A 17,284-nucleotide genomic window follows, 5' to 3' on the forward strand; every position below is an offset into this window, starting at 1 on the left:
TATTGATTAAATTAAGTTTATTTGCAATGTTATCACTACAGGCATTTCAGATGGTCTATATCTCTCTCCTATCTGGCTAGCAATCCATATTTCATCCAAAAATCTTTGTTTTAAGTTTGTATTTACAAGATGTACCCTAAAAATAACGGGTTAAGTACGTTTGCTGTACAAGATACAAAAATAGTGTTCAACTACAAGATTATACATCATTACAATCACAGGTTAGGTTTGAAGACAGCATTTCAAAGTCACTAACTATACACATGAGAAATTAACATGTATGACAGTATGCCAATGATTTCTCATCTTAAGGGGGGCGTTTCATGAAGCAAAAGTCAATGATTTTCACTGACTAATGTGTTCTGAGCCAATCAGATGCAAGGATTTCAGTAGCTTATAACAGTTGTCAGTTGAAATCAATCTTTGTTTCATGATATGCTCCCCTTGCTGACTTAAACCATTCTTGACCAAAGACCAACCATGCAAACAATTTGATGGTAATCTCATCTAATTTCATGTTTTTCAAAGGTAATAATGAAAATAAACCAATAAAATATAAGGGCCCATCATGTCTCAATTGAAGATGCTTTAAACAAGTAGGACAGAAAAGTTAAATACTAAGTCAAATGAAAGTACAATGAGATCCCCAACTTACAAAAAAAAATACAGTGAGTTGAACTTCAACAGAAGTATTGAAATAAAACAACAAATGAACAGAAGAAAGAAATTGAACCAAAACAGACACTCAATTATAAAAGGGCATTTTTTACTCTGAAATAAAAGAGTAACGTGCACACAGAGAGATGTATAACCACAATGCCTACAGGAATAGAAGTATATGGGACCAACAAATAATCCCCCCTCCCCTGGTAAATTGTTAATAGTTTTCCTACTATAGTAAGTTTGATTTGGTGTGTGCAAATCATCAATGGATTCACATTCTAAGGGGTGTGTGTAAACTACTATGTTAATGCTACATGTAAGTGTATGAACATGAATACTAAGGCCCCATTTACACTGCAGGGCCGGGATGAGACCGGGCTTAATCGTAGTAACCGGCCTCTCTATTTTATACATTTACAGTGGCAGGCTCAGCAAGGTCTACAATTCAATATTCTGTCGGAGAGGGGCTCTACAGGACCTATGGGTAGCTCTAGGCGGAGTCACATTTGGGTCTGTGGTAATTCAATGTGATAAAAAGACAAAGCTGAGACAGAGCTGGGACAAATGTGCACCCAAACTGCATTTGGCCTTTTGAGCATTTATAGTGTAAATGGGGTCTAGTATGAATGTTATTATCATCATTCATCTAATAACAGCATTTATGACACACCAATTATCATAGAACATCACAATTAGATGTTTGAGGGTGGGTTCACATTTCATTCTGGAATTTAACAAACAAAAGATTGTGAGGGAAAAAAATGCTTGAGCAAACATATCACGCTTGCTATTTTCATTTCAAGTTCAACCACCAATAAAAAACATCATGAATATATAATAAGTGTCAGGTAAAAAAAAGGCTTTGATAGTTCTTTTCTGTTTGCATTGAAAACAAGAGGCATTCTAACCACCATTGATGATGAAATGTAAAAGAACACACCCATTGAACATTTTACTTACAGATGAATAAATATCATTAAAAAAATATGGAATATGACGTGATTTGCGTTGGGTGTTTTCAATGCTCAAGCTTGTAGTTTATACCAGGAAGGCTTACAGAATGTGATCATAACAACAAATTGATTTATGTAAATAGATAATCATCAAATTGACATATACTGATAATTCCACCTAAATCAGATGTAAAAAAAAGACAGATATTTATGACATTTGAATTTTGCCCAATTTCACACAACAGTTATCAGTGCACTATATTGTGGTTTGCAACGAGTTTGTTAATGAAATCATACATTCTTGTAATTTCTCTTTGTAATTCATTATAACAAAATTTCAAATATTTCAACTTCAATTGACTGATAGCTATTTCTTTCCTTTTTTGCAAATCCATTTACTGAGTGCAATCCAAAATTGTATCAAATTTAAAGTTTACATCAATAATTTGATCATTTTAAAATCTTATCAATTGTGATTAATATATCTGGCACTGTTATGACCCTGTTGTAAATCTGCTTTGACCCCCCCCCCCTCCATATAAATGCAACAATCAGCACTTCAACAAACAAATGTAATGTTACCAAAACTGACAAAAGCAAAAAATTCATAGGGGAAAATATAGACAATGGATAATAAAAAAGGCATTATTTTAAACTATAGGCACTGAAATACTTGGTCAAAGGAGAAAACAGCAATTAGGGATTCGGGAGGGGAAGGGGGGGGGGGGAAGGGGATTCTGAAAAAGAAAATAAAACATAAGGCAGCATTATCAAAAACAAATTGTGGAAAATAAGCATGCACTCACCCCTATTCACCCTCACCCCTATTATCACAATTGCATTGGCTACCAATTAAGTACAGGATCGTATTCAAAATTCTCCTTACTTTCAAGGCTGTGCATGGTGTAGCTCCAGGATACGTGACCTCCCTTTATAGAACAACTCCGTGTACGTCCTGGCTTGCGCTCATCTGGTACTGGTATCACTCTTCATGTACCCATCACACACCTAAGGGGATTTGGAGACCGTGCCTTTTCTTCTATCGCTCCACGCCTTTGGAACTCCCTCCCTTCTTCACTTCGTGAAATTGACGGCATAGAACTCTTTAAACCGTCTCTCAAAACTCACTTATTTCGGCAGATGTGTAGTGATTAACTTTTTGGATGAGCCTGCGCCTTTGAATGTTTTTAACAGATAAATGGCGCAATATAAATGCTGTGGATCATCATCATCATCAATCAACAGGCGAGTGTTATATAAAGCTGTTCATAATCATTACCCACAACTTTAGGCACAAATGAAATATGATCTTTGGTGTTAAGTCAGCTACACTGTAGGGATATACATGTATTATATAGCACAAGAAAGGATCACCAGTCATGTAAAGTCATTCATAACTTACGAACAGCTTTATGAAACACCTACCAGAACAGCTATAATGTACGAGTTCTAATTGCACCCGGTGATAAACCTGTGCTCAAAATGTCAGCCTTACACACATACATGTTTTTTTGGTTTTAGTGCCACAAACAGAACTACTATAGCAATAAACATAATTTTGCTACAGAGCTTTTACCCTAATGCCTTGCATTTTCTATAGAAGAAAGAGTTAACTTACTGAAAGTATTCCCCCACTTAACACTATGGTATGTCTTGATATGTACAATACACTGGATATGTTGCTCAGATTCATGAACCACATACTTGCCATGTAGAGAAAAAATGTATGGTGGTTTTATTCAGAGTGTAAAAAAGACAGAAGTATCAGGTTTAAATATAAATACACATACTATAACATGTATAATCAACATACAACACACTCAAATACTGTATGATAAATAAATAAATTCTTGCTTTTACATGTTCAGAAAATGTCCACTCTTTGCTTATAAAAACTTGTAGTAGTAACAGTATTGGGTTTTAAATAGCATTCAACTTCCACTAGGATTTTGACCACCAAATCATGTAGTAAAAACAAACTGATAATGTACATATACAAACAAAACAAAAGGATTTTTCCCACAAAGTCATGTAGTAAAAACAAATTGATAATGTTCACGTACAAACAAAACAGGAACAAAATAATAGTATGAAGATTAAACATTTACACATACACAAATAAATAATACAAAATCAATTCAAAAGTGTATAAAAAATGTATACAGAAAATTTGTGCCGAATATACACATAACTTGTGACTGAAGAGATATCTCAGGCAAGGATTAGATAATGGTATGAGGACAATCAAGAGAAAAAGAAGAGAGAGAGAGAGATAGAGGGAGGGATATAATAGAGAGGTGAGAGGCAAATATCTAGAGAGGAAAATAAGAAAGAAAAATGAAATGGGAGAGGTGATAGAGAGAAAGGTGAGAAAACAGACAAAAGGAGAAAACAAAAGTGAGGGGAGAAGGGGAGAGGGACATATATTGTGTGTTTACAATGAGTTTGTTTTAATAATGGATGTGGTTTCTAGGAAATGAGTAAATCTTATTCAAGTACAAATAATCCAGTGAACCATAAACCCACTGTAAAATCACTGCAGCCATACATTCATTTACCCAGTCTAAATTGTCTAACCCAGCGCTCTTGGTCACAGCAATGCACACGATGAATACATATGGCCACAGGGTTGGAATGTCAACTCAATTAAAAGGGGAATTTCATGAATATTTTTTTCAAGTAAAAAAAAAGACATTGTACTACAACTGCTATATTGAGGTGAGCAATGGGGATAAAGGATAAAGGACTACATAATGAATTCCTCTCATTTTTGTTTTATTATGAACATGAATTTTTATAGAGGTCATTATTACGGCTGAGTTCATTCAAATAAAAATATTCATTCCTTTTATTTGTAATCTATCATTTTTCTATCAATCCATTGAGCCATATGACCCAAACATCTTAAGCAAGGATGATAGGGTTAAAATGTGTATTACCCTGGAAGCAAACATTTAGGAATGCCACTGAGAATGATATTTTAAAAGTATGAAAATCATCTAGAATGAGCTATTTTGTACATCAAAACTGTGTTTTCAAAGGCTGAAACTAAGTTGATAAAAGTCTGAACTGTGATCATTAATGGAGGCATAATATTGCAAAAAATATAATATAGAGGTATCTTGCATAAGTCAACCATCCATACAGTAAGTCTAATATTGGTCCAAATCAAAGCCTTTTAGACCACATTATGCAATAAATGTGTTACACAGTGTGTCCTAGAAAAAGGAAACCAGGATTCCCATGTCTTGTTTCTTCAAACACCAGTGAATTATGATGATTTCATTTACAACCTCATAAAATACAGTTATTCTTCCATATTTTGATACCTAATATGAGAGGAATACCTCATCCATTAATGAGCAAGATGAGTTTGAAATTTCAATGTAAAAATTAAGTTGCACAAAAAAATTGGTCAAGATTGATTAAACATACAACATTGCTTAATTGACTATTGGCTCATTAGCATTTCTTTTGTATTCTTTGTTAAGCTTCTCTCACTGATCCCTGAAGTGAGAGCGGATGCAGATTCACACTTGAGATTCTGCGCAAATCTTTTCTGATATGCCTAATTGTTTATTGTTTGTAATATGCCATGAGTGAATGATTTGCTAAGGTTTTGGTCTTAAGAGATTCCACTCTCACCATAAGTGCCAAATTTATAACAAAAACATATTCAATTATTGTGAACTCCTTTTCTGAAAATGGGTAACTTTTTTGTGGGACACAATGTATACCCCTGCTATGTCAAATTCCTCTACATGCAGTTAAAAAGGTTTATGTGACCACAAGAGATTCAACTAAGCCAAAGTTTTCTGCATTTCATATACAAGATGTGAAAATTATGCAATACAAACAAACAAGGGGAATTCTTACAAGGAAATACATGTAGTTTAGACAGACATTTACAGATCATTGAACTGAATTAGATGGGTATTCAACACTTTTAGTTACTGATGACGACTGTTGAATTGTATAAAGTGGCTTATCATTCCATTATTTTGATGCTTACTCAATAAACATTCTCTCACAGGCTAATGAAGGATCAGCTAAATACATAAGATGGGGATGACCCCTGGCTGCCCTAAATGCTCTGTTGTCAGGGGTGTGAGTGGTCACAAATAAAAAGATCTGAAAAAAGCTGAAGAGTGCTGAAAAAGTCTGAAATAGAAAGAGCTCCCATACATTTTGTACAGAGGTTAGTCAAAATAAGCTGAAATTAAGCTGAAAAAAAAAAATCAGAATTCAGATAAAAATCTGAACTCTCACACCCCTGTGTTGTATATAATTGGTATGATTGAATAAGGTAATAGTTTACTATTGCCCTGCTCAAATAAATGATTGGTTTATAATATTGACTGTTCTCTTATTCAGGCATTAGTAAAAGTGTTACCCCACAATGAACTATAAGCCAACTATTTTTTGGTCTCGGGGTAAAGAAGTAGGCCTTTTAACTCTCAAGATCACTTTGTAGCAGCAGTTTATCCATTATGAGCAATCATTATTCATTTATTTGTGGTAACTTTGCAATCCAATGATACATTCATGTAATCCTTGATTTTGATTGGCTGTTATCATCATTACCATGGTATTTACCATTGGATGGCAAAGTTACTATAATAATAACTTTTATGCAACAGGGCCCTGGTTGGTGGATATTCAGTTTGCTAAAACTCTAATGGACATAACAGACAGCTCCATGAAATAATCTAAATCATAAGAAGTCACTTAAAATATGCATTTATGTTTTCATAATCATTCTTACTCACAATCAACACATAAATTGGAAGAACTTGATATCTTATGAATGAACAATAATATACAAATAAATTGGAACAGAGATATAACAGACATAGAAATACTTGTTGCATACAAAGTAAGAACATGTGTATTTTTTATTATTAAACTTTTAGCATCAATAGGGATTATGATTCAAGGTATAAAACAAATAATGCACTTGAACCAGTTGATAGGAATATACTTCACACAGGTTTTTATATTCTTTCTTTCTTCTATTTCAATGAGGCGTGTTTGACATTGTATTTTGCAGTCTATGGGAAAGATGAAGAGTTACAATGAACATTTACAATGGGTTGTAACTTTATTGTACACCATAGACTACATTTATGATCGAATTTATAATAGTGTTTTTATTTATTAGCAGACCTGCCAACATTTGAAAATGAAAAAAAGTAGTCCGAATTGAGAGGTGCAAAATTTTCTCCTCAATGTCAGGTGTGTCTCCCTCACTTAAATCAAGACATGCTTACCATTCTTATATTTATGCATTGAGAAAGTACAAGTTTTGAAAAACTATATTACTCTTAAACCCATAACCCACCACACAAATACATATATTGGCTGATTTACTTTTATCTGAAATAAATGGAAAACTGGTGTTCTTCTCTTTGGTTGATAGAAAATCTTTAAAATGGGGTAACTCCTGGAAAAAAGGAGTAGTTGGCAGGCCCATAACAGTGCCTAATACCTTGGTCAGATTTCTTCTACGGCGGCCGTACGGCGAGTCGAAAACAGTCGTTTTTACATTTTTTTTGTACCAGCTACATATAGGTGGTTTGAATAAAAATGAATAAAACGACTGTTTTCGACTCGCCGTAGAACAAATGTGACCAAGGTATAAGGAAGAGTAAACATAAAATCAAAAGCTGATTTCAATAGATGAAGTGCTGTATTAAGTCAATCCATGTGGTTCAAAGTCCGTGTCTCTTTCATGTTAGTTCATTGATGATATTGAAGGAAAGGCATTCAATTAAGTATGTAGATTACACACTCTTTGTGATGGATAATTCTGAATGAAATGACTCTGGTTTGTGCTTCATATGAAATGGTGTAATGCCCTCAAATTATCATGACTTTTGTAGTTTATGAAGTGAACTCAAATTTAGAGATATGGCATGTTTGATGTACATAGGGGTTGGTATCTTATTGAATACCCCAGTAACTATATGATCACCAAACAGGAAGAATCTATTGTTGATGTCTTGGTTGATGGCATGGTTTGAAAGCTATTAAAGGTTGTATGTGAATGCAAGTTTTGTTTGAATGCATCAATTCTGAGTGTGAAGATAAAGCAAAGATTGTAAATAATGTTGCCTCAATACTGTGCTTTTGGAAGCTATTATATTGCTATCAAAAATGACATCAATGGAATCAACATAATCAGCCAATCAAAGAAAGCATTCATGCAATCAATTATTAATCAGAATGGAGTGACACTGACATTAATAAGCCAATCAAAAGATTAACAAACATTCAATCAATCACTTTAAAGGCAGATTTGATATTGACATAAAAATTAACATTAATGTAATCAACCAATAAAAAAGAGGCATTTATGCATTCAACCAGCTTAAATTCACATGTTATTGCCATAAAAAGTAACATTTTAATCAGCAAATCACAGAGTAGCATTTTTGCAGTCAATAGTTAGTAAGGTGACTTTTCAATAGGTAAAAGTGAGACTTAAATTCAGCTTTCTAAAAACTTTTTTTAAAAGGCAACATAGCTGGATGAGAGGTTGTTGATTGTATCCAATGCCATCCTGTGGAGGAGAGGTTGGCATGATGACATCACACATGCGTGCTCCTATCCACATCAGCATCTGAAAGCATAGTCTAAAACAAAATGTACAAAAAATAGAGAAAATATTACTGGAAGTAAATAAATGAAGTAAATTAGAAGGGGGAAATTAATAAATGAAAATACTATAAAGTAACATGAAGTTTGATATGTCGACCATTATTGTCCTCTTCAATGTGGAAATATAAAGCTCACTATTATAGGAATATGATAATGAATACACTAAGATATATAGGGTTGCAATGATATCAAACATGCTAGTAATTAGGAAACACAATGAAGTAAACAAAATGTGTAACCTTCAGAGAAATAATTTCCACATTTAAAATTGAAATGCTTTATTTCTGATTATGAGATTAAGTATCTCTCCACAGCTTTGAAAGCTTTATTCAGTACTTTCCTTAAAGATGCATTATAATTTTCAATTATGATAATTATGTATATATGTGGAACATGTACTAATAAAAATAACTAACAGAAACTTTTGAACTACATCATCTAAAATAATTTGACAGCATTCATCTCTTCCTATTGGATGTGATGATACTCTACTTTTATATTTCTTATATTTTTTCTTTTATTACAAAATTATCTTGAAATTTAAAATCTAAATATTTGGTCAAACTTTTTAAGTTGATACCAGTTTATTGACTTCCCAAATGACCTTGGCCTACTACCTGATAAGGCATTAATCCATTTCCAAATATTGATAACAATTATATCCAAATTTCATGGAATAGGCCAATTTCAAGGTCATGAGAGTATTTTGAAATTTTAAAGGTCAAGTCCAACCCAGAAAACTCTGGCTTTGAATCAATAGAGAAAAATCAAACAGCTTAATGCTTAAAAGTTTCATCAAATTGGGTGCAAAATAAGAAAGTTATGATATTTTTGCTTATTTCTCACAAAACAGTTATATGTACAACTCAGTGATATGCAAATGAGAGAGTTGATGATGCCACACATTCACTATTTCATTTGTTTTGTATTGATTGATTTATGCTGGTGAATAGAATATTGCATACAAGAGTTCATGGACTTGAAATAAACATCAACAGCTGAAAGACAACGCTTCTTACCGTCAAAGAATCAATTTCTTGAGACAGGGCACCAAACTTTTGAGCAGTTCCTTCTTTCATTTCTTGTCCATCTGTCTGATCCTGAGGGGAAAAAATGGAGGAGGAAAATATTGTCAATTTAATGAGAAACGACCTTTAAGTTTGGAAGTATATGTCCATGTATAACATCCAAATGTTGAAAAAAAAAAATCAATTGAATGGTTTTGCCTCCAATTATTTATTTTTGTTTTTTAACAAGCAAATGGCATTGAAGAACATCATCCATGACATGTGAAGGAAACAAAAACCCTGACCAACTGACCCATTTTTTTTACCTCTGCTACGACAAACAAACCTTTATGATGTAAGCCTGAACTTATAAAGGTTGTTTTGTGTTCCTGTAGGGACACTTAAAAAGGAGAAATCATTGGGGCTTAACCTGAATAAAATACACCCACTATAAATAGGCAGAATGATTTGATACCTTACCTCATCCCTCTGTCTGTGAACCATGTCAGCACTCCTAACTTCTACCTTGTAACAGGGTGGAGGAGGCCGGTTGCCATTCATATGGGACATTCCATTCAAACTAGAGGGGTGACCAAGGTCCATTGGACAGACGTAGTCTTCCATTTCAGTCCATCGCCTGCTCTTACCAAATGTTCGCTTTTTAGGCTATGCATGGTTAAAAGGGAAGAGGATAAATTAACATTGTTACATCATCACCAACATCAAAACATCACCATCAGTATTATTATCATCAAACCATCTCATCACCATTAACATCAGCATCAACACCACCTTCATCACCACCACCACCACCATCACCATCATCACCGTCATCATTATGATCTCCACCATCACCGCCATCATCATCACCATCATCATCATCATCACCGTCATCATCATGATCTCCACCATCACCGCCAAAATCACCATCATCATCTCCATCATCATCGCCATCGCCATCACCATCACCATCATCATCTTCATCACCATCGCCATCACCATCACCATCATCATCTTCATCACCATTACCATCATCATCTTCATCACCATTACCATCATCGCCATGCTCACCATCATCATCACCATCACCATCACCATCCTCATCATCGAGTACGGATAATCTCACCTTGACCTTTGCTAGGAAGTTAAGAGGTACAAACATGGGTTGTTTCTCTGCTTCTCTCTTCTGCTGCTGAATGTCAGGACCAATCAGAGAGATAAAGTGGGTACTAAGATGTCGTCGTAGTAACGTCTTGTTCCCTGGGATACACAAGATGGAGGCTAAGGTTTCTGCCGTAAAACGAGGTTCTAGGACCTGTTCAAATATGACAATAAAAAGATTATATAAAATGATACAGAATATTCTCCATTCTCCTCTCTGCCTGCCTTTTGGTCTCTTTCATTAAAAAAAAAAAGAGTCAAATCTTGTTTAAAGAAATTAACTTTAAAAAAGATAATGGCAGGCATAAGCCAACCTAATATATCAATTGTAACACTTTCCATCTTACATGCAGATGTATTGAATTTATGTTTTTCTCACTCAATTGCACTCTCATCCTCACAATCTCACTCCTGCACACTCATTCTCTCTATTATTCTGTCTTTTTCTCTCACCCTGTCAACAATTCTTGATCTCTCTCTCCCAAACCCTCACTCAATAAATTGATCAATGTGTTGCACTCAATAGGTGGTTTCAGACCGCCTCGAAGTTCGTCAGTTCCAGGTATTCTCTGATCGGGAAATTTACCCCGATCAGAAAATACCAGGTATTTTGGTAATGTGAAAGCAAACTACGCGTAATTTCCCCGAAAGAAAATACCCGCTAAATAGTAGGTACTTGGCGAAATTACGAGAACTTTCGCTGGGATTTTTCCAAGGTCGCAGGTATTTTGGCGATGTGAAAGCAAATTACGGGAACTTTTAGCCCAGCGTGTCGTTGGGTGCGGCGTCGTGGGTGGCTGCTGGGCTAGTAGTTTTGAATCTCGCGCCTTGCCTGCTTATTAGACCATACTGCGCATGCTCCTAACTTCAGGAATTTATCCCGAAGTGTATGTTTCGGGGCGGTCTGAATGCAGGAATAATTAATGGTATTTTTTAGCCTAAAAATGTTCTCGTAATTTAACAGGGATTCTTGTGATCGAGGCGGTTTGAAACAACCTAATTACGGCCCACTAAGAGATACTCTATCTCTCTCTGTTAATATGTGGCTTACCATTAATCCACCATGGACCCCACTGCCTCTCAGATTAGGAGCATATTCAGATAGATCAACTGATCGTAACCATTCCATTACTCTGTGATTTGTCCATAGTGCAACTTGGGTTCCTGTTTCATAAGGCTAGATAAACAAGAGAAAATGGGGTCAGTCTCATCAAATTGAATTAAACTTGCCCAAATGTCACTGAACAAAAATATGAAAATCATAAAGAATGGACCCTTTCAAAGACAATAAAGGTGATTTCTGTGACAGAAGAAGAATTCCCACTATAGTATCTGAAAATCGTATCTATGCCCCTGGGAAGTTTCCTTTTATTTAATATTTAAACAAAAGAGGAAATGATTTCAACTGTTAATCAAAGAATGAACACTGATTAATCCAATAATAATAATAAGTTTTTTTTATAGCCCTATATCTACTCTGAGACACACTATTATTATAATCATCTATGATTTGATGAGTGTTTGTCATTTCATCTTATTTCCTTGTTTTATCATGCTGCCTTATCTTGTAATCTCAGTAAGCTAAATATGTTCTGATTACAAGAGAACATCCCATGAAGCAGCAAATCATTGGACTATATCACAAAGCTGAGTATAGAGGGCGCTAAATAAAATTTGGGGTGAGGGGTTCTTCAAGAAACCTTCATGGACCATGAAGCAAGTGCTTATTGATTAAATTTTTAAAGGTATTTTTTGGGTGGGGGACATGTAAGGATTTTCCCTTTTGTTGTGCTTGACAGGCTATCATACTATTGTTATCTAAATTTCAGATGTTTTCAAAAATCTACTTCTCTTTGTAAAGATAGATTAACACCCTCTAAATAAATAAAACAAGCTTTGCAATAATACCTGATGTTCTATACAGAACTATTCAGCGGAAAGATGGGAAAATCCTACATAATTTTCACCATGTATTGACGTCATAACATAAAGCAAAATCATACAAGAAATAAAACAGAAAGCTAATATTACATCAGAATATAAATCAAACATGCATTCTACAACTAAAATAAACAGGACAGTGATATTTTGGACACTTGTCACAAATCATAACAATGGTTTACTGCTAATAATAGAACAAAATAAACAAAAATAATATATTCTACTAAAGGCTGCAATGAGGGGTTCATAAATACAATATAGATGTACATATACTAGTGGTGAATTGGTGATATTCTGATAATTAAACCTTGGTCTTTGCTGAGTCTAAACTTGAATTTTAGACCAAACTTATTTGGAATGCTGGGTTTCACATCTTCAATATGAATGACAAAGATATTGTTAAAATTAATTCATCAAAGTGTGCTTTTTATTGTTTATAGGCCACCACAAAATTAATTTGTTGACAAATCTTACGCCACTGGAAAAGGCGCTCATTACCATCTTTCATAATTTAGAACAGTAATACTCTCCCACCCCACCATTCCATAGGATTGGTGGGGTGGGAGGGTAGAGGGAGTGGGGAGGGGGTGTTTACCATAAATACATAACCTAACTTGACTTAATTCATTCCCAAAAATTACCATTCTGACTTTATAATTTGAATATGTTATATCCATGTAATATGATTATAATAATGTTAATGTATTGTATGTTTGTGATGGATCTGCCATGTGTTCAGAATAGAACCATGGACATGGTATATATGTCAACATAAACTTTATCTTGAATTGAATAAAGTCATGATTACAATCAATTAGATTAATCTTTATATGGTGAATGGGTTGACAGCCAGCACTCTATGAAAGTGTAGTCTAAGTTAACATGGTTTATCTAAACCATGGCTAAGTGTTTTTTTGTTTTTAATTCAGTGTTGGTGCTGGATTGTGGAAGCATAAATTGGCTTGCATTTCCAAGCTCCTGATCTATACAAAAAAATTACAATCCAAATCACATTACTCAACTACTATTGAGATTCAGTCCAGCACCAGTTCCATTTTAGGTCTGGTCATCTGCTAATGTCAGTTTTTTTTAAAGCCAAACTTCAACACTGATGTGTTAAACCCGAATTAGAAATCACAATTGAATATGAATCTTGCTAAAGGCTTGGTCCCACTGCACTTACGGATGCAGCAAGGATGTAAAACGGAAAAGAATCTTGCCATCCGTTGGAAAACATTACGTATCCATTGTGTACTCTTTGCATACGTGTTTCATACGCTCTATATCCATCAAGCATCCGTCTACTGTGATTTCATTGTTTTGCATGTCCGCTGTAATGAATACGTTTTGTTTCCATTGGCCAGTGGGACCAGGCCTTAAGTCAAAGTTATAACATAATGGGTTGTATTGTGATAATTAAACCCATTTTTACCCCTATTCTAAACTAGAATTTTAGCCCACATGTCTATGGAATGCTGGGTTTTGTAATACTTCTTCTATATCCATGGCAAAGATTACATAAAAATTAATTCATCATATATTTCATTTTCTAATTCATGGAACCATTTTTTTTTTTTTTTACAACTTTTTGTCAAAGGATTAGAATAATTTATACTTGGTAACTAATAGAGTACCAAAGCGATGACATCAGTTGCCATGTTGTCATGGCAGCATGGTTCTAAACAAATGAACCCTGTGGCTGTTTCATAAAGCTGTTCGTAAGCTACATGTAGGAGCGACTTTAAGAACGACTGGTGATCCTTTCTTACGCGCTAAAGTTTCTAAACCATCACCAATTTATTATACCATTTACCACAAGAAAGGATCACCAGTCGTTCTTAAAGTCGCTCTTAACTTACGAACAGCTTATACCTTGGTCACATTTGTTCTACGGCGGCCGTACGGCGAGTCGAAAACAGCTGTTTTAACATTTTGTGTACCAACTACATATAGGTGGTTTGAATTAAAATTAATGAAACGGCTGTTTTCGACTCGCCGTACGGCCGCTGTAGATCAAATGTGACCAAGGTATTAATGAAACGGCGCCTTGTTATGACTCTCAGAATGATGGTAACAAACAGGGACAAAACACATCACCATTTTTGCAAATACAAATGTGTATATCGTGCAGCTGTGACTCAGATTAGAACCAGCCGGTTCATTGTCAAGACATCGTGATGTCACACTTCGGTACTCTATAGCCCTGCATATACATGTAAGTGTGGTATAAGTTAACCCACGGGATACTAAAATATTTTTATCAGAACAGTCACCTACAATGAGGCTATTCCTACCAGCAATGTTTACTCTCACATTTTACACATATTCAGCTAACGCCTACCATTGTATGTCTCTAATGTACCATACGCACAATCACAATGATAGTACACACAAAAGTCAGCTCAAACAATCAGTAACCCCTATGATCACATTTTCAAAAGCTTCGATTGTTTGGGAGAAAATATGAACCTGGATCGCACTATATAAAGCTTAGTGGCTGATCAGTGATCGTATTGTTGATATTCATAATTGATTGAACATTGTTTTTTTATTGCAATCATACATGAAAAATCGTTCTATGATGATTTGATTGATTTTGACTCTTGGTCTCCTTAATAATATATACCATGTGTGAGTAATCAACAGTGAAGTGATACTATCACATCCAGCCATTGAACAATACACGTATGAGTACATCTTTTTTTTTTTTTTAGATTGTTCTTTGGGCCTGATGTTGCCATCATAAAATGATAAAAAGTGGCCCATGACTGCCACGTAAGATCCATGACTAAATTAAAAGTACTTGTAAGGTTTTACATCTAATTAAATATGTATTAACACTATTTTCTAATCTGTCCATGTTGGGAGCTAAAGGGAATGTGTTGGCGGGAAGTGAATTCCACAGCCAAGCCGTCCTTGGTAGGCCTATATAGGAAGATTGATGAAGAGAAGTGTTTGATTTTGGGACAGTGACTCTGTAGGGGTGGGCAGCTGCAGTAGAGCGAGTCAAACGAACATTTGGGGTCAAGGGGGAAGAATTCCAGACAACTCAAGGGATGGTTTCAGGAAGAAGTAGCGATAGAAGGTACAGAGAGATGCAACAGTTCTCCGGTGCTTGAGTGGATAAAGCCCAACCTTGGAAGGGTCTTCAATTCTCAGGAGGAGGAGTGCTTTCCACTGTAACCTATCAAGAAGTGTGAGTAAACTAGTACCAGCCCAAATCAGATTCCATTAAGGGCCTATAATTTGTCTTTCTTGATTCTTTGTCCACTGGTTATTGGGCAGTGTGTCATGAAGCAAATTGTCAATGATTTTCACCGACTAATTTGTTGTGAGCCAATCAGATGCAAGGATTTTAGTAGCTTATAACAGTTGTAAGTGAAAATCACTGACTATATACCGTATTCATACTGGCCTCAAACACCGCTACAGTCCTTCCGGGACTGTCCCGAGACTGTAGCGGTGTTACCTTTAGTGTGAATTGGGCAATTAACTACCCTGGAATAACCCTATGAAAGGCAACTTCTGAGGAATACTGCTATATAGATACGATGTACATGTATCTTATCATAACAGCTTCCCACATTCCCTGTTATAAAAAGTGAGGATTGGTTATAAAAAGCCACTTGCCTGACTCCTGCTATGACAGACAGCTATGACTATTGATAACATACTGAACTACAGTGTAACTCCCAGCTCCAATGTAAATTGACTACAGTGCAAGTGACACCAATGCATCTATGTGAACAACTATTATATACACCACATTGTGAATACCATGAGTTGTCTTCTAATACACAACATGCATCATGATAATAGTCATACTACACTACTACTCTTATATATCACAAGATAGATGATATACAAGTGTATGTTCAAAATGACAATATCCCTTGTACATCATGCATAATTGCACATACATTTTATTCATCACTGGAACACAATTGAAAACCAATGACAATATAGAAACCATGATGATATTGAAACTATGACAATTTTGAAACCATGATATTGAAACCATGACAACATTGAAACCATGACAAAAACAATTATAAGATCTACACCATGACAAAATATGAAACTTCATTTGCATTTTTAGCTAAAAAAACATATTAGTTGCCATTAATATAGCAAGCAGGTGAGCTTATTATGCAACATATCAGTTTTTTTTTTTTTTTTTTCAAATATACTATCCCTTTACATACAGATTGATATCTTCAGAGTGATTAATCACTCCAAAATGAGTAATTCAGAGTGATTATAGGGAGAGGACTATATCCAATCTTGGAATGGTCAAATGGAAATAAAATAGCAATTAACTTTGTTTAAATGTTCATTGTACTTACTCAAAAAAGCTGATTTAATTCCCAGACCAATATTCTTAATGAATTATCATTCAAATTCAAACAAATGTGAATGATCTCATATGTAATTTCAAACATTGAAATAACATAAAAATGATTTATATTACTATCAATTTTATTTGTAAACACAAAGGGTCGCTTCCAGGACTGTTAAAATTCCCTTCAGAGTTCAAACAGTGATGAGGTCAATTTTGTCCAAACATTTTAACCAATATTTTCATTACAAAAAAAAAAAAAATCCCAGATTCTTTTCCCTTCAGTCCCACATACAGCTATGCTGTGTAGCATATCTAGACAGTCCTATACATCATATTACAATAGAAAACCAGTGCAAATAAGTAAGCTATGCATAGCAGGTCCTTCCACATTAAATATTGGGTTAAACATTGGCTTGCTATAAAGCTGATGATTAAATGCAATGTGTTGACAAGCAATGACTTCATTTATTTTCAGTAAAAGACTGAAAGGAGACCAGATTTGGCAAAACTGGGTCATTAAAGCCACTTCATTTCTCACCTTCAGTCAAGGACCTGTG

General features: G+C 34.8%; 1 protein-coding gene across 1 annotated transcript in view; it reads right to left on the reverse strand.

Moving 5' to 3' along the window:
* Positions 1–17,284, reverse strand: part of LOC135155466 (liprin-beta-1-like) — a 37,288-nt gene continuing 20,004 nt past the window's right edge. The window contains exons 8-12 of the mRNA XM_064104443.1: positions 11,496–11,621; positions 10,410–10,598; positions 9,764–9,949; positions 9,296–9,376; positions 1–8,251 (exon numbers count right to left, since the gene is read on the reverse strand). Of these exons, the coding sequence (XP_063960513.1) occupies positions 8,207–8,251; positions 9,296–9,376; positions 9,764–9,949; positions 10,410–10,598; positions 11,496–11,621 (627 nt within the window). The 3' untranslated portion in view covers positions 1–8,206. The remainder of the gene's footprint in view (positions 8,252–9,295; positions 9,377–9,763; positions 9,950–10,409; positions 10,599–11,495; positions 11,622–17,284) is intronic.

This window comes from Lytechinus pictus, chromosome 9 (assembly GCF_037042905.1).
Source record: "Lytechinus pictus isolate F3 Inbred chromosome 9, Lp3.0, whole genome shotgun sequence".
Lineage (NCBI taxonomy): Eukaryota > Metazoa > Echinodermata > Echinoidea > Temnopleuroida > Toxopneustidae > Lytechinus > Lytechinus pictus.